Source organism: Eulemur rufifrons, chromosome 7 (assembly GCF_041146395.1).
Source record: "Eulemur rufifrons isolate Redbay chromosome 7, OSU_ERuf_1, whole genome shotgun sequence".
Classification (NCBI taxonomy): domain Eukaryota; kingdom Metazoa; phylum Chordata; class Mammalia; order Primates; family Lemuridae; genus Eulemur; species Eulemur rufifrons.
In genome coordinates, this window is record NC_090989.1 from 74,349,351 (window position 1) to 74,372,820 (window position 23,470).

Sequence of the window (23,470 nt, forward strand, 5' to 3'; positions counted from 1 at the left end):
CCCAGTGCTCTCTCTCAGGGCACTTTATCTCAAAATTGTGCCTTTTAAACAACTGTTGAAGGCACTTGTGCTTCAGAAGTATATATAGCAGTGTGCTTGGTTGTAACTCAAAGACACGAGATCAGTATTACTCATCTTCCTGTACAGTCAATTTTAAAGACATTTTTAAAATGAAGGGGAAAATATATATTTTTAAATGCAAAATTGAAATGTTTTACAGTAAAAAAATTATATGTCTTCTATAGATCACTTCAGATTATACCCTCTGGATGCCCAATGTAGTCATTCATTTTCCTCTGCCCTAATAAGGGTAAAAGTTTCAAAGTACTACTGTAATATATCACCTCTACCACACAGTGGAAGGCTAGGGACCAGAAGCTAGAGCTACTCCATGGAGGAGATTTCCTGCTATGGTTCCCAACAAATCTGTTAGTAAGGCAAGTTTAGTCTAAATCCTAATCCTCAATCTATGATTCATCCTAATAAAAATCACCATTTGCTAGACATTGTGTTGGGCACTTTATATTTATTATATCAAATTCTGCCAATAACACTGTTACCTAAGAGAGTATTATCCCCATTTTAGGGATGAGGAAGCTACCCCTGAGACAATGTTCTGCCTAAGGCCATATAGATAGAGAGAGGTGGAATTCAACCCCAGGTCTATCTGACCACAAAGCTGGATTCTTGCTCCTACACCACCCTGCCTCCTTAGGCACTTTTTTTGTCCTTTAGTGAAAGAGCAATAGTCCCTGATTTTTAGAGGAGGCAAGGATGTGCTAGATACAATATTTATAACCTTCGGTCTTATAAAATAACTAAAAAGGATATACTGTATCTCCTATAGTTTACAGAATTATATGTTTTGTATATTAATCTCATTGTAATTTAGCAGCTGAGGGAATATTTTCATTTTAAATCAGGAATTTGTGGAAATAAGATTATTCAAAGTATTGCATTTTCTGTTTCTGACGTCTAAATTCCAATGTCAAACAAAATAAGAAAGCAATACATTAAGAGTTAATCTATGCCCTACGACCACATGCCCAAGTGAAAACTTCAAAACAAAATTTCAAACCATTTGAAAAAAGAGAATCTGTTAGCTTGGGAATGCTTGTGTGCAAGGCTTAGAAGAATGTAACCTCTTTTACTGTTCATGTAACAATCTGGGCAATACTCAGGCAAAATATGTCCATTCTAATTATTTCCCTTCTAATTTACTTTGTTCTGAAGCATCCTCCATGTCGTAAACACAGTTAACCTTCTATTGAGATCAGTGACAAAAGATGATAAAGTAACTCTGGTTATTTCTTCCGATATGCCGATACTCACTGGATCTCCAGGAGGTAGAGATCACTGCAGTCACCAGGACCATCAAAGGCAAACAGTATGAACATAGGAATCAAATCTAAGCTTTGTGACATTAGGGTGTGTGCTGTGTTAGTGGAGGGAAAAAAATACAATAAAAGAATTATAATAAAATAATTATACGAAAAATATTTCTAACAGGTAGAAAGAGCATATAAATAAAAAATGCTTCTACATGAAAATACTGCTTCAATTACACTATGGCACTAGCCATCAAAATAAAACCACCATCACTACACATGGAGAAAGGGCCTTAGAATTGTACTGCTTATCTTTTTTATTGCCCACCGAAATATAGGCAGATATTTACTGGGGTCATCTTTCTTGTAAATTTCAAAGTATTTTAGGAAAGCATATAAAATTACACATTTATTCATTGATTTAAGACCACCTAAAGTATTGAGTATATTTTGAAGAAAATGCACTGTTCTTAAAAAGCAGCAAGGCTTGCTAGGCATAAGAAAGGAGTAAGTTTCCTTTCCTCCTCTTTCCTGAAATAGTTTAGTCAACTCTTCTAAAAAGAAAACTAAAGGAAATAAAAGGCATGTTGTCATATTTTGAAGCAAAAAGCTCAGTAAATTATGGAATGCAGTAATCAAGGAAGTTAAGATTTTAGATTGAATTTGACCATTTTGTTTGGATTAGTCTGCATCTTTTCCTCAAATCAGAAGTCCATATCCCTAAAAATAAACCATCAGAGCTACAAAAGTGTCTTAGAAAAAAATACAAGTAACAAATTTAAAGTATGCACTTACACTTTTATTAAAGGCTCCCCTCACTTGTTTCTAAGTTTCTAACTAGTTTCACTTCCCCTTTCTATTTTTCCTTCTGGTTATCCTCTCCTCATCTCCACTCCTAATCTCAAAGTGTCTAAAATGATATTTGCACTTGGGGAGGGGAATATAAGAGAAGAGTTCATAAAAACTTAAAAGACTGGTCCCAGAGCAATTCTTATACCTATTAACACCTATTGTCTACATGCTTATGCAGAGAGAAACATTTATAACTGAAATCCATGGTACGCTAGGTTAGAGATCAGATCTGAAAGATGAATACATTGTAGAAACTTAGACAATGGCTATATATTTAATTGCTTCTTCAGTAGAAAACCAAACTGGAAGAAGTCTATGTTTTTTTTCTGGTTCTGCTGCTGAATGAGTCATCTTCCTTTCCCATCTATATCTCTTGCTATATAGCTTTTACACTAAAAGGTGCACAGTTGATGTTTGCTAAATTATATGATGATTCTCAGACATAAAATAAGTATCTGCAAAATATGCCTTTGTTACATTTACATACAAAAGTGTTTTCTGTAGACTTTGAAGATAGATAAAAGTAAAATATAATCCATTACCAGTGAGTATCATAAAAGAACAATAGAAATCTAAAAAAATGAGTTATATTGTGGTAACTCTTGGAAGCTGACAATTCTATTTGTAAAAGACTGATTTAAGCAATATTAAAAACAGTTATTTGTCAAATATGTTCAAAATTCAAAGGGATTAAAGTTAGACTAAAGTATTTTAAAATGGTGTACAATTTACTTATACTTGTGTGACTTCAACACAGTCTGGGCATGAGAATAAACAAAGGAGAAAAAGATTGGGTTTTTGTGTAGGTTAGTTCAAGAAGAGATTATAAATAATCACAAGGATATATTTTCTAAGCATCCATTCTAACTGTGGAAGTGTAGAAAGAGTTATTACAAATTCTTATTATGAAGATATTTTCTATTTTACCTACTGGTCAATCTGATTAGTATCTAATTATCAACTATCCACTGCTACCCAAAGGTCTTATCAACTAATTCCATGGATTTATATAGAAAGTTTTAAAGAGAAAGTGTGGGCAATAAACTTGAATAGTGTTTAAAGACAAGCCCTGGGTCTAATACGCAAATTGTGTCCTTAAATTCCTCCTCCAAAAATCTCTCCATTAGCACTTTAAGCACTTCTGTCTCTAGCTGCCTTTGGGGGCTTTCTAACTTCTCAAGACTGCTCTGCTTTGGGGAGTGGGGGATCAGGCAGGGATAGTAAACACATACAAAAACCCTATTTTCAAATTCAATAAGACACGGATTTTTTTTCCCTACAAGCAAAATCCTTAGTAATAGCATCAAAAATTGATTCAAGTTGTTAAAATAAAGAATGGTCTACACTACAGAATTTTTTTCTAAGTATTATTCTTACCAACAGAAATGCATTATGTAAGTATCCATGCTAATTTTCCTACAGAAAATTTTGAGAAACATAGGGTTCTCAAATTATTCCACATTAAATGCATCAAAGTTCTGGCATGTCAAAATGTTAATTAAAATATTTATTACAATAGCAATCAGTTTTATATAAGTTTACAAAAATAACTTAAAATATGTTATAAGTAAACTTATCACATATGTCAAAGCATACAAGATATTTAAGAAAACTTTATAAAACTATGAATATCATTTTCCTATTTTAAATGATTACAGTGGCTTATGGGTGTAACAGCCTTGCTTTCATGACATACAGTTAATCATATCTATGACTTATTTGATGACCATTCCTTGGTTAGAAATACAATTCTTAATTATAACATCGTTCTTATGGGAAAATGGGATTTGCTTTGCCAAAAATGCAAGGGGGGGGGCAATTTTTTGAGGCAGTTTATATTAACTCCCAGGATCTATATTCATAAATATGAAAATCTCAAATTAATACACAGGTAGAAGGAAAAAGCAAGGGAGGAGGCAGAGGAAGGAATATCTTTCTAGCCCAAATTACAAAATTATAATTATTGTAAATTAATTCCATTGTTATTCAACTAGAGTAACATATTTGTATATATAAAAATACACACATTTATTTTTGTATTTTTTTAAAAAAGAGAGTAAATTCTTCTTATGACCCAGTAAAAATGATTACATTTAAATTATTTTTTACTGGTTCTGTTGAAATGTTACCAATAAAATACTGAGATGCTACAAAAAAGTAGCTGATTAACAGATATAAGATCCAATTAAACATGTCTTAAGAAGAAACTCTTTTACATTATTAAAAAAAATATATGTATATTTTCATTCCATATCTATGTCTAGGGAATTATATATCTGTATCATTTCATGTCTTTATATAAATGGAAAACCTCAGAAAACTCCCTGAATTGTAAGCATGGATATGATGCAGTATCCAAGCAGGTAAATCTGAAAACAAAAAATCTGGAATAAGATAATAACATATTATTAACATGTTTCTAGAGCTTCATCTCTCAGGCTCCCAGAGCCCTTTATAAAATTTAATTAATTAAGTCTCACAGAAATCCTGCCAACTAAATATTATAATACCCATTTAACAGATGGACAGAGACAAAACAACCTGGCCGCTTCATATAGCTTGTCCTGCTGAGTCCTCTGTTGTACTTAATGAGCCACACTCTTCAGGAGCCTGTCAGATGTCTTCTCAAATTCAAATGAGAATCCTAAAGTTAAGTAATCATTATTCTTCTTATTTAATACAACTTGGAAACCACTCAAAGAAAAAAAGTCTTTTGAAATAGTCTCCTTGACTTATTCATTATATTTTTTAAAAGATTTAGTGCACATGGTACTGGTTAAACAGCATAAAAAGCACACACACGCATAACATAGTGAGTAACCTAGCAAAAAGCTCCTGATTGATCAATGAACTTAAGAATTCAGTATTAACTGCATAAGACAGTGAGAAATTAAGTTCTCCATTTTCAGACTTTTCCGATACAATAACAAGATGGCAAGTTGTAATGTTTTTTTCACATGCATCTTCATTATTAAATTCAAACCAAAATGAAAAGGCTTATTCGATTGGTAAAATGAGAATCCCTCCCTAATTTACCTCACAATAAATTACATTTAGGGTTTCTGGCTACTAACACATTTTCTTTTAAATTTCAGCCGGGAAGAGCCTGATGATAGGGTCATGATCATTATTAAAAACCACAGGAGAAACATCTACTAACAGCATTACCTTTAGGTCTCTGTGGGCCTAATTACAGGACCCCTTGTTCTAAAAACCATCCCATGTCTACAAAACATCTGCAGGGCTTCAAAGAGACTACAGTTTACCTTTTTGTTCGACAATAAACTCTTCTTTAATCTCAAAGGATTGGAAGGTGTTGGGTAGAAAAGCTACATTGTATCATGTCTCCTTTCAGTCACAGCCACTTGAGTAGACATATTAATTGCTTCTGATATAAAACCAAGAGGCTTTATTTTAAACGCAGTTGCTTTCATGACAGCTAATTGCTAAATACATTTCATGAGAAACATACACTGGCCCTTTACCAAAGCGGGTGGTAACACTTGCACAGATTTGGCCACACTATGGAAATAGCTAATTTTGGGGGCGTGCAAATGGGAGAAGGTACAAAGCTCATATATGGGAATGCCCTAACAGCAACAATCCCACAATAAATGGCAAATGTAATTCGAGGCTGATTTTAAGTTTACGTTCATTTTAAGGGATCTCTGTTGAGCTTAATGACATAGTATAGTTTTCTTCAGTCATTAAAAAATTCTTATGACATTATTCTCTGTTTATACCTCAATTTTCAGGTGATTTTTGCTCCAATGTATTCACTGTGTGCCAATTAAAAATAAGCCATCAGTTAGTGGGCTGAGAAAATTGATTTGAAGCCCTTTAAATCTCACTGCTCTTTTCTGATTGTTGCTCTGGCCAATTTGAGAGAGTTAAGTTACAGAGTTTCAGAAATTCTCTAATGATAATAACAGCAACAAACAAACAACAAGCCCTTTATTTATGCCAAGTATCCAACATTGCAATATCATTATATTTTTCATATAAAATAAGATTTTATAGGAATGAGAAGGAGGAAGGTCATTTGCTGTAAGAACAAATTGAGAAAAATATGCTCTGATAATATATTGCTTAGTTAAATGTAGCAAGGGATAAATCTATGACTATTTAAAGGGATAGAGAATTATAATTTCTGAATATAATATACCTGCTGGTAAACTTTTCCTTAGAGGCTTGCTCCAGCTTCCAGTTATTTAAACTTTAAGTAATCTTCGCTTGTCACTGTTAACACATTGCACAAGATGGCATGCAGCCTGCCTAATGTTTTGTTTGGCTTGTAATGTTTTACAAGTTTTTTTTTTTGAATTATTACTATCATTTTAAGATCTGATGATATTACATGTAAATGCAGGTTTCTCCTTGTTCTTTAAAAATTAATATCTTAATTCTATGCTTACTTTCCCCCACAATGATAGGTTGAGATTGTAAAGCAAATGCCCCTGTAGATGGGGTATGAAAATTCATCTGGGCACAGTCTGTGGACTCATCATTTGGCTCACTTCTGGTCTCTCTTTGGCCCCACTGACATTAGAGTTTGCTACCTCTAAGGCAGCCCGTTCTTATTCAAGGTGATTGGTTACATGCAGAGGTCCTGATGATCTGTTTCTTGATGGAAATTTCCACTGTGATTGACTTACATCATGATCTTCTCCATATTAATTTACCATTCCAGGTGAGTGAAGCTACAGTAGAAAAAACAAGATACCAAGTGGCTGGTGATAGCTACAAAACCAAATTAACCACTACTAATGATAACATAAATGAAGCAAAAGGAAAAGAAAGAGAAAGGAATAAAAGAAGAGGAAAGTGGGGAAGAAGGAATGGAGGAAAACAAGGAGAAGAGGGAGGAAGAAGAAGAAAAGAGAAAAGCAAAAAGGTCTGTTTACTTTTACTCTGTTTGCAGTAGAAAAGGAAATAAAAGCTTTATTTAAATTATTTGTTTTTTAAATCAATAGTTCTTATAATATTCAGATGCAATAAATAAGTACCGATTTTTTTTCTTTTCAATAGAAACTCCATGGTGCAGTCAACAATCACTTGGTATGGTGTGAGAGGGTGATAAACATTAGATTGGGTGAAACTGGCTTATTATAAGTACATTAATCCAGAGTTAATCTTAACAAATTCAGGCAAGCATGCTGTTTAAGTTATTCCATTCTGGACTGGGAAGCAACTTCTGCAGCATGCTTTATAATGACATTTATTTTTAAATCCAAAATCTAGAGTTAAGTAAATTATGTGAACCATCACCAGGAATCTCCAAGCAGCTTTTTGGGATATTCTTCTTTAATATTCTGTGAATTAAGAAATAGTCTGGATAACAGGTTAATATGCCTAATGTTATTCTTTTCTTCATCATGGGAGAGGCACAAAAACGCACCCTATAAATGTCAGGTAATTAATGAAACAGATATGGCAAGAAGTGGAAATAACCTTGTTATGATGAACACTTACATGGCTGGCAGGAGCTACTGACTTCCCTCCTACCCCCACCAGTGAAATCTAGCAGCCACTCAAATGTAACACTAGATCAAGCCCCAAATGAGGCACAAACTTTGAGGAGAGAAGTGTTTCATTTGCAAAAGGAAGTTGATAAATCATATTCACCATCAAAAAGTTTGTCTGTACATCATGTCCTTTGAAGGGCTATTCTTAAGAGTCTCTAAATTCCAGAGGGCCACGCAATGGGCTGGCTTGCATTAGATTTCTGCAGAGCTGGCAGCCTTTTTCTGAAAGTCTTACATTACAGGTAACCCGATGACAGGGAGGGTGGGCCACAGGCGCGCATCTCAGCCTGCCTTCGGAGCCAAGGGGAGTGAGCTTGAGAGACCAAGACCGATATGCTGGGATCAATGGAACTCTCCCCGGGAACTGGCTGTTCCCCTTTCAAACGCCACCTCCCTAATCTCTCCACTTGCTCAAGTCAAATTCTTCAAAGCTCTGAACTTGACACGAGGCTGGCACGATTAGGAAAGGCGAAGGAAGAATGCTCTTTATAAATCATGGGTGGAGGCTGAAGGGACCAAATTCATGGACAGTTAACAATCAGGATCAGAACTGAGGGATATTGCTTAGAACTACGATTCTTTTAATCATGAGGAGAAAACAGAGTTTCTTAATATTTTTAAGGGCCCACCATATGCTGAACATTGTCCCGAGCGCTAGGTCAGGATGTCTGCCCTACAAGATCTTGAAGTCGATGCCCCGAGAAAGACACAATAGCAAAAGTGCTCCCATGTCCCAAGGGTAGGGTCATTACCTCAGTCTGAGCACACACACACATGCACAAAAACAACCTGAGGATTTTCATGGTATCTGCACACAGAGAAAACTATGTGTCGTAGATTGTGAAAAGATAGCTCTCCAACTGGCAGAGGTGTGTGAGGCCAATGACCAAGGCAGGCTGACCTATATTACCATATTCACAATGAGGTCTCATCACTAGCGTTGAGCACGAAGAGAACACTGGCCCCAGAGGAGGTCCTCATCAGCACTCTCAATCCTCAAGTAGGTGCCATAGAGAGCTTATCTTTCCTCGGCAACAACTCCCAAAGCATTCCGCCTCAGTACACATGATTCTTTTTCATGGCCTGTAGTATTTGGTTGCATGGATATGCCACAATTTATCGAACTAGTTCCCTACTGGTGACTGACTACGTTGCTGACAACACTTTGTCACTATAAATTAATACGCTGACTCTACAATAAGTGAGGCCCACTGTTATCCTTTATTTAACGTAAAGAACACAAAAAGGAATCCTTGTACATGAAGCAGCAGATTAAAAAATGAGGAATAAATGTCAAAAGTTAACATGACAGGTCCTTAAATCTGGAAAGGGCCCCTCCTTGTCCTGGCGAGGAGCACCTGCGTCTGCTTGGGCAGGCTGAGGAAAGCAGCACAGCCAGCCTGCAGAAGTCTGCGCTTAGGAGAGCTGTTATCATCCTATGTCATCTATTTATATATTTGGATAGTGGATAGGATCACAGTCCCTTGGGGCTAAAGTATGCATGTTAATAGTCGAAAAGCATTAAGAAAAAAAAAACGAAGTTGATATTTTACCTTTCACCCTCTCAAATTATTACCTGTTGTACAACTGAACCCTCAATAAAACTCTAATAAACTCAGTAAACAAAAAGATTCAGATTCAGACTCAATAAACGCATTTGCCTATGACTAAGGTGTTAAGAGATGTGTTCATGTGAAGTAATCCTCATGATAAGGAAAGTATTAATATCCCCACTTGTAGGCAAGGAAAGTGAGGTTTAGAGAGACGGAATTTGGGGGGAAAGTCCCATATTCTGCTAGTAAGTTTCAGAGTTGAAATCTGCACTTAAGTTTCTCACCATCTCCAAACTACCATTCTTTCAACTGTCCTGTGGTTTGTGACTCCCAGCTGCAATACTAGCCCAATACTGCATTATCCTGAATGGTAGGCCCCTATAACTCTGTCAATTAAATTGTAGAAATTAAGACAGTCTGAAACTAAATCCTAAATTAAGTGCCGGTGTTTGTGAAAAAGAGGGGGGGGGAATAGAGGATATGGGAAAAGGTTGTCGTATTTCGCTTTATTTTTTTTTGTAAGAAGTTTAAAATAAATACCGTATTATACAACTGGAAACACAATCACATTTGTTATTTAAAACATAGAAAAAGCAGAAGAAAAAATGCACATACACTTCAAATAAATTAGTTATATTTTGACACTAATTCTGAGTGTAAAACCAAAAAAATTAAATGGGAAAACTCGACATGAAAGCATGACAAGTGATAAAATGGCACTTAAAAGATTTTTATTAAAAAAATTACCAGAAGACTATGCGACAAGTGTGGCCTCCCCCAATGACAGCTGCTTCTGCTGCTTTCAGTTTAAGGACAGTTCTAAAATGTAGCATTTAATCTTGAAAAAATTGCTTTAAAATGCACAGATGCCTGAGAAATGGGTGCTGTGTGATATGGCACAAAAAAATATCCTCTGGCAGTCGGGCCTCAAGACGTAGAGGACAGCTCTGTGCTACACAGGGCCTGTCTGCTCCTGCCTTCCATCAGTCAAGAGGACAGACCTGAACTGGGAGTGAGGGGGCCTGGCTGCTTCTCCCTTCTTGGCTGGTTACTGGTCATGTGACCTTCGCTTCTTGAAATTGTCTCATGTATAAAACTGGGAATAACAGACTTGATTATGAAGGTCAACTAAGATAAATGTATGAGAAAATACTTATAAAAATGTGAAGTCTATGTATAAATGTGAGGATACATAACTCAGCTCAAAAAATTAGATGCTGCTATGTACAAGATACAGGTGTCCATGAATAAGAAATTACATCTTTTTAGGTGATCTCAGGAGCTTCTAAGATAAGGGTTCAACTGCCCTAGATTTACAAGAAATGTAACTGGGCCTGTAATGAGCCTGGATGTACACAAGAAAGAAATTTCTAAAAATATAAATACCATGTGATATACAAGTAGTATCCTCATTCTTCAAAAGCCACACGGTAGACTGCAGATAACTGAACAAAAATCTAAGAAAAGCAAAGCCACTTAACCAAGATTACTCAGGAATGGTGGATAAAATACTCAGTTAGAACCCAAGTCCTTCTAAAACCTTTCTATGCTGGTTTTAATACTATTATTTCACCTTAGAAAAACAGAGTGGGTTTCACCAACCTCATCAGAGGCACCGAACTGAATTCTAGAAAGAAGTGGCTTGGCTAAGGTCATATAGGTGATGAAGACTAGAATCCAGGTTTTCTGGCTCTCAACCAATTCTCTTTTCCCATAGCCACTGTGCCTACCCATTTTTTCAGGATACTGATATCACCTCTGGCACAGGTAAGGAAATTTTACTAGCATACTCCACCAAAATATTTTCCTTTTAACCTACCAGTTAGGTAGAGATCTTCAACCATTTTTGTGTGACAATTTACTTCTCTGAAAGAGGTGCTTTGAGTGAGGATGGTTTAGGATTGCACTAAATCTGAAAATGACCCTAAGATTTCTATATGAGGAAATGGTAAGGCAAGGAGGGGAAGGAGGACTGATTTGATGTTGTGTTTACATCAAGTTTCATCCCCGTGGTTCTTAAATGATTTTAGAAGAGAAAAAGCAATTATTCATGTAGTAGCCCCAATATGTTCCTCATCCCTTCAGACAAGCCTACTCATAATAGAGTAGAGCCCTGACTGAGGAAACTATACAAGTAACCACTATCCTGGAAGATCAGCGATTGTAAATGTCCAACTGGTGACCACTACCCTAGGACACATCAGTGCTGCATTTATAAAATGATTATTCTAGTGGTTGTTTAGCAAAATATTACTTGGATCAATCAACCAACTACGTAAGGACCATAAACTCTAAGTTTACTCACCTGCAGTATCCATCTCCAGGATTACAAATATAAAAGAAACTAAAGGTTATGACACAATTGATAAATAACACATGAAGGAGAGATCAAGTTTTAAGCTAATAGTTATACTTTATGGTTGAAATATGAGCCATGACAGAACTGCTTCTCAAACAATGAAAGGAAGGCACTAAAATAAAATTAACTTTTAGGCAATTTGGGGGCACCTTGGTGGGAAATGGTGGAATAAGAATCCAGTAGGGGGAAAACAAAATTCGGAAATAGGCCCAGCTACACAAAAACCTCTATAACTTTAGGGATATCATTTAACTTAACCTGCATGTTCTTCAGATTTTCTCACTAGTAAAATAGGGGCTATAAAACTTATCCTACCTATGCCCAAAGCGAGATCAAAATGAGGGAATAGATGTGAAATTATGCTGGAATAGGTGTTATGAGTACAGATTATTTTATAAACTGTACAACTGGATTAAAGACTATCGTGAACTAGATACTATACATAACATAAAAATAAAAATGCTTTCCAAAGAAACCCCGTATATTTGAGCTTTATTCATGTTACAGTGCCTTAAAATATAAATTTTGAAATAAAATAAACATTCTTGTACCTTTTTAATTATTGAAAAATTTCCATGCTTTCTTAGAAAAGTTATATATGAAAAAAATTTTTTCAACATTTTAAATCAGAATGTCTTTGGACCAACTTAGAGCCTTGGTGTGTATTTTTAGAGGCTTCTTTTTGGAAAAGATGTTTCTAAGTTTAATAAATATATACATACCAATAAATTATACTTCATGTTATAGAACCTACATGTATAAACATATTCATACTTGCCTAATAAGTGGGATTTTATTTTCTTATTTTTGATCACATATTTATTATTTTATTCATTTTTTAAAAAAATCACACTTTAATGTGACATTTACTTCTTCACAATAATGAGACTTATAAATACTCCATATTCTGGAGATTGTAAACACATATCCTAGGATTACGATACTTCTCATTGGCATAGTGCTTTACATTTTGCCATAAACTCTCACAAAAGGACCTCACAACAGTGTGAAGTAGGCAGGAACACACTGGCTCAAATTGCTAGGAGCTGGCCAGCTCACAGGCATTTGGTTCCCACACTGGGACTTTCTCTCTCTGATTCAGTACTAAATATTCAAAGACAAATTTCCCACCATTGAGTATGGAACCTCTAAACTTAGGAGGGGACAAATCCCTAGGGTATGATGAAGATGGTCCTAGTACTTGAAGTCAGGCTTAATGGCACGTGTGTGCCTGGTGCTCTTACCGTCCAGGTGGCCGACTTGGCGGTGCTCGACTGCTGGAAGGACACGTCGAAGCTGTGTGGGCCCGGGTAGTCGGTGTTGGAGGGGATGGCGGGCGATGGCGAGAGGGCGTCAAAGGTGGAGCTGGGCTGCGCATAGGGCGAGGGCGCCGTGACACTGTTCTGCGCGTGGTCTGTGTTGTAGGGACTGGTGGACGAAGAGCCGTTCTGGATCTGCTGGTCCATGCTGTTCAGGAGCCCCAGGTTCGTGTACTGTGGCTGCAAGGACACCCAGAAACCCTGATGTCAGCCATGTAAGCGCAGATCATCGCTCCAAAACAGGCATCATTTGGTGCATGCATTCTACCGAGATTGACCTCACATCCAAAACACTTCACATTCAAAGTAAAATCTCCAATTTGTGATACACAGAGACACTCAGAGAAGTCTAAGGCGTGTGTGCTTTGTTATGTTGACTTTCACAGATCACACAGTTCTGATGTGCTACCTTTGGAGACTGGTTTCCTCAAGAGCATTTCAAAGTATAATACATGCTTATTCACAAACTATGCAAAAAGTACCCAGAGCTTAGTAACTGCTTAGGAATTCCTTAAAATAAATGAATACTACCTCTTATTACAATTTTTTTTTTTTGGCTATGGCATTCAAAATGCGAAAAACTACTTGATATATTCTAGAGGTGATTTAAATATCAAATTGTTGCATATGGGGCAAAATCACAAGACCTTCAAATTTTCTCTTAGTCCTAATTTTAAATTCTGTCCTAGGATGCCAATAGTGTCCTCTCCCCCCATGGACTAATTTCCCAAAGACTGGAGGGGCATGGGAGCGGGTGAGGGACACCCAACTATACATTTTAAAAGGTAACATGCTAGTGCATCATCCAAACACGGTCTAATTTTTTATCTGTTATTTTATTTTCTTCATAGAAGTTCACTTTTTTTTCTAGAGTAGAACATGTATAAGAGAAATACCATCTAGTTGTGAATAAAATTCTAAGCTTGATATAATTCAGAGAGGTACATTAGCTCACGTAGCGCCTTCTGTCAGATGCTTTTATACCTTCAATGTGGATAGCCCTGAACACAGAGTAAGTACTCAATGACATGTTCATGGAAAGAACAAATTAATTTCTTCCCATTTAATCTACAAAACAACTTTACTACATTATTGTCAGAGAGGTAAAGCAGTTTGCCCCAGCATCAGCTAGTACACAGCAGAGGGGCAGTTTTGAAACAACATCTTCTAGTTCTGAGTTCAGGGCTCTGTCCAGGCCTCACAACCATCAGCCTAATCAGATAAAGCATCCGAGAATCATTCCTAAACCTGGACACATTTCCACAAGGGGCAAACAGCCTATGGTAACCGTTTTCCTTTTGTGATAACTTCTGACACATGGAAATCTCACTGTTTCTTCAAGTTAGTCATGGAGCGGTGGGAATCAAAAGCAAGAAGAGGAAGGCAGCCTTGTTGGTACATATTTTATGAATTTTATAAATGGGCCCTCAATTGAAATATAACTCAGAGACTCAGACTATGTAAAACTATGGGGAAGAACAAGTTACAAAGAAATAGGGGCTTGAAAATTATTAAAATTTTAAACTTTAAGTTTATTAAAATTATTGTATTAAACTTTTTTTTTCACACGAGGAGAAACGGACCCTGCCATTCCATTCAGTCCAGAGAGCATCTGTCTAAATGTTAATAGTCGCATGCCCATTCCATTACATCCATGCATTTGCATTCTACTGCTGAATACCACGTCCCCATTTGCTCTTCAAATAACTATTAATCTCTGTACGCTTATCCCTATGCTGACAAGAGCAGCTGTTTGTCTCGCCTTCCCTCCCCTCTGACTTCTGCAGCTCCTATCTCTCACCTACCCTCTATCTTCAGCTTCTCCTCCTGACAGGTGTGGCAAAACTGCAGGTAAGACAACTGAAGAAAAAAAGTAAAACCTGAGGCATGTACAAATGGTCCACGCCCCTGGCTGAACTAAAGCTCTTAGGTATCCAAGCCTGCGGCAACAGCCCAGGGAAGGGGACTGAAAAGATATTATTTGTGTTCAAGTTAAGGGTCAGTATACAAAGCACTCCTGTACGTCCTGTAGGAATCAGATAATGCTCCCAAAGGCACGTGTATAATTAGGAAGGCAGCCGTCCCTGACAAAAAGGACAAAGAAACTCGGAGCACTTTCTCTCTGGCAGTAAAATGCCTGTTGGGCCACCCCTTCCTCCTCCTTCTTGCTACACAGAAGGAACTTCAGCTAATTGTGGGCTTGGATGAGAACAAAGACACATGGGCTCTTTGAATTTTTTTTAATGCAATATATATAAAGAGAAAAGTTTTGGGACCCAGCTTTAAAAGCCAGTGAGCAAACATTCTTCAGTTCTCTAAGGACTAAAGAAAAAAGGAAATTCCATTTACTGAGAAATCACAGAGGAGACCCTTGGAATGGCAGTAATTGTGTGACACCAAAGAAGCAGAAAAAAATCTATATTCCAAACGTCACTAACAGCACAGTGGGTGCTGATGGGTCTACTTTTAAATACCATAAGTTTTCACTTTGTACCATTCCAGTTGAAATTTTATACTTAGATGCCATGGCCCTCCAGCCCAGGCAATAGAGTGAGACTCTATCTCGAAAAGAAAAAAAAAGAAAAGAAATTTTGTGCTTATGCTGCAATTAATATAACACAAAATTAGATTTCTCAGGCGTGGTCAAAAATCAGCTTACTATACAAGATAAAGATGGGAAAACACATTTCAATTTAAACTCTTCCCAAACTGTACTTTAAAGAAATATAAGCCAAATAGTATATTCAATTATCTTTAAAAAGTAAATAAAAGCAACACTAACTTTGACTTAGTTAGCTTATAAAGTACATAAACAGCAACACACCTACCAAACTAAGAATTGCATGATTGGAAGCTTACTTAGATACTTTTGTTTATTAAAAATCAATAAATCATAAGCCTGCCATAGGAAACAGTTCTTTAGAAGTTAATTTTAAAAATATCTAGTTTAAAATAAAGTGTCTTACTTGCCTATTTCTTTGAATTGAAGAGAGAATGCTCATGTTAATAGAGTATAATTGGAGGCCAAAGGCAAACCATCATGGCCAAGAAGAACAAGCGTTACCTAGACAGGACCAGCAAAATAATCTGTAGTACTCAGTGTAAAATGCAAATGCAGGACCTTTTGTTCATAGATTATTAATAATTTTCAAAATGGTGATAGCAGGACATTAAATAAAGCATGGTTCCCTTCTGAGAATGGGGCCCTGTGTGACTGCCTGTATAGTTTGCATGCTCTTGAAGCTAGCTCTGTCCCCGTTCAATGTGTCTAATATCATTTATTTTCCACCAAAGTGAATCTGGTGGAGTAAAGGGAACAGTACCTGTCATTTACTCTCAGTAATTTCATAAACACAGAGGAGAGGAACTTGTGTTATGCTGGGATGCTATTGCAATGCTTATTGACAATGACAAGTAAAAGAGTTTCTGAGATTAGAATATGACACTTTTGCATCAGGCATAAAAACTGGCCTCGGAAGAACACCATGGAGCCCCATGTATTTTTTTAAGTAACAAAAGTTATAAGCATATTTGAAATGAAATAGGAAGTAGGTTCTCCCTTTCTAACCACAAGTATCTTGATCTCAGAATAACGTTAAAATACTCTGCAGGCACTCAAATAATGAGTAAATGAAAAATGTTATATATCTGCCATATCATGTCTTAAAAAGGATCTGGTCTTCTTTTCACAAAATATAAAAGGGCAAAACTGAACACAACTTGTGTGATATCTACTGTAATACTGATAAAGTAAAATAATTGATTTCCTCTGATTTCAAAAAGATGCTTCATTTCCTATAAAATAACTTTGAAATAGAAGGCTCACTGCCTGGACCCTGGAAAATCACTGTCTGTAGTTGGACTATATTCAGATTCATCACAGACTAGCTGATCTGATCACGGAAAGGACGAAGCACACCTTGGTCACAGGAACTTAACATATTCTGTGTAATCACAGAACACCCTGGGAGGGTTCTGGAGCTTGTGAGGTAAGTATAGGGATAGATAGGAGAATCTCAAATTATCTGTTTTCACCATGAATAAAGAATAAATATAACTACCAATTTCCAAACATAGAGAAAAGCATTTCCTTTTTTCTTCCTTTCCTGTAAGTCCTTTTGCATTCTCATAGCCATCTATAGACTTTGATCTATTTCTTCACTAAACTTCAATTTGGATGCTCAGGATTAAACTAGCCATATAGAAGACTAGATTTTCTCTGACTGGTCTGTTAAAAGTATCCCATGAATATCATCCCTGTAGTTTCATTTTGTTTTTCTTTCCTGGATTACATCCTTGTAATGATCTTAAACTCTGAATGTAATGGGCCTGAATTTTCTTTTCATAAGCTCAACAATATGTCAGTATATATTGCTATAAACAAAGCTCAATATTAAATACCTGAATTTGTATTTATTTAAAGTTGATGATGCAATTACTTTCCTATAAAAGAATTTTAACATCAATAAAAAGATTCCAATCAAGTTATTTGACCAGTGCAATAGAAACAGGGACATAAACATAATTATGTTTCTGAAAATCTCTCTCCACAAATTTATCTGTATAAGGGAAATTTCATAAGTTCTCTTTTTCAGATACTACTGTCTGTAATAGCTAACTTATGATAACATGGCAACAATAACCAACAATATATGGCAAGAAGTTAATAAAAAATGGGTGTGGGGAGAGGTTACTATGGGATATATAATCATAATTTATTTATCTCAATTCAACTGACACTTATCACAAGAAACAATAACTTTCCCAAATTTCATTTGGAGGAAATTATGATCCATGAGTGACTGTTAAATGGGGCTAGGGAATTGAACATTGTTCGGCATGACTAACATTCCTCTATGGATCTTAGTAATGCAAAGGACTGAACTTAGACTTGTTGACATGGGGTTTAAGTTTCAACACTGCCACTAGTGTGCTGTGTACCACTGGGCAAGGTAATTGAACAACTTAGACTTCATTTCCTATAAGGCAAGATCTGTGTAAAATTGAGAAGATTGAATCTGATGACCCAATGTAAAAATGGTGCCAGTTCTAACATTCTGTTAGTTATGGTTATCCTCATCTATGAAGTTATTTTAAAATAATGCCATGAAATTACTCTCAAAATGGTTTCATAAAATAACTATTTTGTACACAGATTTCCCCGGCCAAATCTAGACATCTAAAATGTTTCAGACAGTATATATAGGTTCCTCAGCTGATACCACTTTTCACCTCAGGCTTCTGGTAGGAGCTTTTATGAACATTCTACAGCCCCTCCTGGGAAAAGAAAACAGCTTTCTTCATGACCCTGGATTTACAAAACATTCATTCAATTATGCTCTAGCAGACAGTACTACATTTCCATTCCCAAATATCAGTGGGATGGTGACTTTTCAACAAACACTGCCTAAGGGAGAAATACTTGTCATTTTTTAGTCTTCTACCACCTGCCCCACCTCAGAGAATGATGGTTTGTTTTATGCTAGAATTAAACACAATTGACTTAAGGCACTCTTAAGGCACAAGGTCAAGAAGATATTTGTATTATAATGTCAAGTTAAAGTACCATTTTTCTATTTAAGAATTTATTTAGCATGACATTATTCTCAAAACCAGATTTTATTAGGTATAAAATATTTCACTCTTTTTGTCCTCTGAAATGATTCTAAAAAGCGAATACTTGGAGTTAAAATATACCCGTATCTTACAATGAACAAAATATAAGAATAAAGCATTTAAGTACACACAAACCTAGGAAGACAGTTGCCAGAGAGTTTACTAGAATGTTTTACGTTCTGACACAAAGTGTCAACATTCCTTTGAGGGTCAAGATTCCATAACATAGGAGAGATATCCCCAAAATCCCCAACGATAGGTGAGGCAAATAAATAAGTTGGCTGATCAGGTGGACAATAATGTCAACAAACATTAGACATAGGATTTGAAAAGACAGGAAGTGTAAAATGTATTGAATTTAAAACTTGATCCAAACACAGCTAAATTATAATGAGTAGAGCTCAATTAAGAAAAAATAAACTTTAAATTCTATGATTTTGTAAGTATTCTCTTCTAATAGTCATGACAAATCAACACAATAAAAATTGTGAACCATAACAATGCTGAGAGAAACTGACATCATCAGTATGTGCCAAGGAATTATTAAGCTAAGCAGAAAGCAGACAGGTATAATTTTAATGTTCAATAATTCCTGATCCAGGAAAATGTTCAGAATCTCAGTTTATCTGAAGTGAATCAAAAGCTATTTATTATATTTGGAATAAAATACGATTGAGGATATTTTCAATCTATAATAATCAATATGTTTTAATAGCTCCATTTAGCAGACACAGTAATGTTAAGAGAAGAAAGTACATAGTAATGAAGTACTTCAGTGACAGTTAGGCCATCTACATGTAAGCAGACCATGTTACTTTTAGGAGTTCAGCAATAATGCTTCCTAGGTTTTTAAAGTGAGTTTAAAATATTTTTAAAAATAATTTTGATTGAAGGAGGGAGGAAGAGAGGTTGATTAATGGGAACAAATATACACTTAGAGGAAATAAGATCCAGTGTTTGATAGATCAGTCGGGTCACTGTACTTAATCGATCATATGTTTCAAAGTAGCTAGTACATTTCAAAGAGGATAATACAAATGTTCCTAATGTAAAGATAAATATTTTGGATGATGGATATCTGAATTACCCTGATTTGATTATTTGATTATTTGAATGTATCAGTTTATCACTTGTACCTTCAAAATATGTACATCTAATATGTATCCATAAATAAATAAACATAAAATGTAAAAAATCAAAAAAAAAAAAATAATAATTTTGATAGTGTATCTGCCTTGCACATATCACAAATTGTGACTTAAAACAATAGGGTGATTAAATACGATTAACATTTTATTGCATGAGATAGTTTTGCTCATTATGTCACAAAACTGAAGACATACCAGTTTTAATAAAATAATGATTATCAAGAGTAAAAATAATAATAAAAATAAATTTCTAAAATCTGAAACATACTTAGCATCTATCTTCAATTCCCTCTATAAAAGAATATTAGCTATTACTACTACTATTATTAATACTCTTACTGATTCCTTATTATGTATCTTATAGTATTCAAGTGCTTTGCATATATTTACTCATTTAATCCACATGAAATAGGTAGCATTATTATCCCATGTTCTATACATATTTTATAGATGAGAAAACTGAAGCTCCGCAAGATTAAGTAACTTGCCCAAGGTAACAAGAAGAGCCTGAATGTAAAACCAGTAAATCTGGCTTGAGAACCCGCCTTAAGTAGCCTTCATTCTGATTGCATGTAAATAGGAGTCACACAAATTTCTGCCTGGAATTTTTATCTAAAAGTTACACTCAAGGAAAGCACACCTCTTTTATCACTAAAGAATTTTTTTTTTCATTCATTAAAGACAGGACATAAAACTTTAACCATTCTTAGAATGGGTATAATTGCAAAGAATCAGAGACCCATCTCTTTGGCGCTACCACTTGAAAGGCATTGTAAATCTGATCATGTTACTCTCAAGCTTGAATTCCTTGAGCAGTTCCCTACTGTCTTAGAATAAAGGCCCCAGGTCTTTAAAATAGCCTAAGAGGCACTATTTGAAACTCCCCTTTGGCCAAACAGAACTTCCTTCAGTTTTTCAAAGGCCAACACCTTCAGCCCTCAAGGCTTTTGCAGATGCTGTTTCCCAACGCATTTTTCAATTTTTAGCTGAAATGTCATCTCCCAGAAGCTTTCTTTGACTGACCAGACAGATTATTCTTTTGTTTTACATTTTCATGGCACTTTCTCTTTGCATCACATAATCATAATTGAAGTTAACCATATGTATAATTTTTTAATGTTGATCTACTCTGCTAGATAATAAATTAATGAGAGATTATATCTAGCTCATTTAGTACTGAGTCCCAGTACCTGGAATGGTATCTGAAATATAGTAGATGCTCAGAAAACAGTTCTTAAAAGAATAAATGCAAAACATTTCAAAATAAAAACCCCTTTCAGAAAGTATCTCTTTTATTCTAAAGCAACTAAGTATTGATTTTTATTCTGAAGCAAGTCTGTGCCCAAATTAGATTCATTTCTTTATATACTACTGCCAGGTGAATGTTACACTGTATCCCCAAATAATCTCTATGATCTTTACTTTGTATGCTGCTTTGTCTTGGTAGGTGGGAATTGTGCTTTCAGCTTCAACTTTTATGGGAACTAGTAGCAGAATAGCCAGTCCCGTCACTCACAATGCAATGAGTAATACTTGGTAGCTCACACCTAGCTGGGAAGTTTATTAATGAGCTTCTACTTCCTTAAAACAAACACATACACACTTTTGTGCCAAGGCAGTGATTTTTACCTGATAGTCTAGATTTTGTTTCTAATGAATCTAGGTCAGCAATAAGAATTCAAATCTTTATGATCATATAATTATTGACCTCGTACTGATGGTGCATATAGCCAAATGCAGGTTGCTTTGGAAAGAAACCACTCAGAAACAAGCTTAGAGGAAGACATTTAGTTTCTGGCAGATAGGCAACAGAATTGGTCCCTCCCTAATTTCCATGATTTTCTGCCCAGTTAACCAGAATTCAGTTTAGCATAATGCCATAATTAATAGCTTACTATGTATGTTTTGAGGAATTGAGGTTATAGTTTATCACACTTACAAATCGTTTCTTACAAATGATATAAATTCATAACTTCATTCTCCAGACATTATAATATACACTCAAAGGTTGAAACACTAGCCTTTATTTGCAAGTGGAAAACTAAAGCATGAAAAAAGGAGTATACTACTCAGTCTTACTATCCCACAGGTATTCAAATGAGGAACACTGTTTCCTGAGCTCTAATTTGCTTTTTCTTGTCAAGTTCTTTACTGATTGATACATTTTTAAATTATATTTGAGATAATTAAAGTTTTTAGTGATTAACTGTGCTTTGCAATTAGATATATAATATTAGAGTGTTCCTTTAAGCTGTCACTTTTAACTGTAAAATAAAACTGAAGTTTCCAGCTATGCAGAAGACATGCCTTACTTTGAAAAGACACTCTTATACTCATATTGTTCTATTTAACTCATTATAAAAGTAGCAATCAATCAGTATAATAATTACAACAGCTCATTAGTGTCTATTTGAGCAAAAAAAAAAAAAAAGCTGAGGCACCATGTTGAAGAGCAAAATGACTTCAAGATTTCTCAGACATTCTTTAGTAATAACACCATAGAAAATAGAGTGTTTGTAAATCATCAAGCTAATTCATCCAGATCAAACCACCCACATCTCTAGTGAGGATCAAGAGACATGCAGGGGACAAACTAAATCAAGGGGACAGTGTAGAAGCAAGTAAACACTTTTAAAAAGTCGCTGCAAAGCAAGATAAAAATCTCATCTGTTCAGTTTTTTTTTTTTTTTTTAAATCAAACACATTCTTTGCCTTCATGGGTAATCAATTATATGAAAGCAGCACACACTTTACTATTTACCTATTGGAGTACAAGTCATTTCTTACTTAAGAAACTGCCCTGTCTTTTAAAAACTTTCTTGCCACTTGATGTGTAATGGGAATAATATTGGGCTCGTTAAGAAAGCAAACAAACAAACAAAAAATGACTTGCAAGATGTCAAGGGAAACCATAAGATTCAGTTACCTGCAGAACATATAGGTGCACAAAGTTTGTATAATGTATGGGATCACTTTATCTTTTTGCACACAAACAGCCCTATATTTAAGTATATACAATACATCATATTTCTAACTGAAGATACCCCTTCAAGTAACAGCAACAGACTCATGTTCCCATTTCATTCAGTGAACATTATTTGGTGACCCTGCAGAGGCTACAGATATAAAAATGACACATCCTCTACCCTCCAAGAGTCTTTGGTCCAGAGTAGGGAAAGGTACCTGGTACACACAGAGAGCAATGAGGAAGAAAGAGAAGTAAAAGAGTTCAAAGCATGGAGGCATTATTCTGAATGGGGGAATCTGAGAAATTTTTAAAGGTGAAGCTGCTCCCCAGCAGAGCCTTAATGACGGGACGGATTTGACATGGAGATAGATATTTGAGGGTGGGGCCTACTGAAGTGAAGACAGAAAGCAGAAATGTCCTCTTCTCTGAAGTCTCGCTATTCTGATTTTCATTTTGGGATTGTCTGTTGAAATAATTTCCCAGGCCTAAGGCTCATGAAGAACAGTCTGCCTCACCCAGTGTTGCTGTTTCTCTCTGTGTATATCTTGTGGAGTCCTCAACCTCAGTCTGGTGACAGAGTCTCACATGGTCTATTTAAAAGTAATCAAGCCATTTCCAAAACATCTGATGTTGCCCTTTGAGAGGGTAATGGTTTTCCTTTTAATTCTGATTCCATCAATAGAGTGACACTAATCCAGACTGATTTGAGTAAACAGGGCATATTCCCCATTGTCTCTGTGATCTGAGAAAGAATAAACTTGAGAAAGATCACTGCCTGGATTGGAAATGGCCCCTTTGGGTG

At 35.6% G+C, this 23,470-nt stretch overlaps 1 protein-coding gene across 4 annotated transcripts in view; it reads right to left on the bottom strand.

Moving 5' to 3' along the window:
• Positions 1-23,470, bottom strand: part of TP63 (tumor protein p63) — a 213,906-nt gene that overhangs the window by 63,445 nt on the left and 126,991 nt on the right. For all 4 annotated transcript variants that reach the window (XM_069472788.1, XM_069472787.1, XM_069472789.1 and 1 more), the window contains one exon: positions 12,862-13,116. In XM_069472788.1, the coding sequence (XP_069328889.1) occupies positions 12,862-13,116 (255 nt within the window). The remainder of the gene's footprint in view (positions 1-12,861; positions 13,117-23,470) is intronic.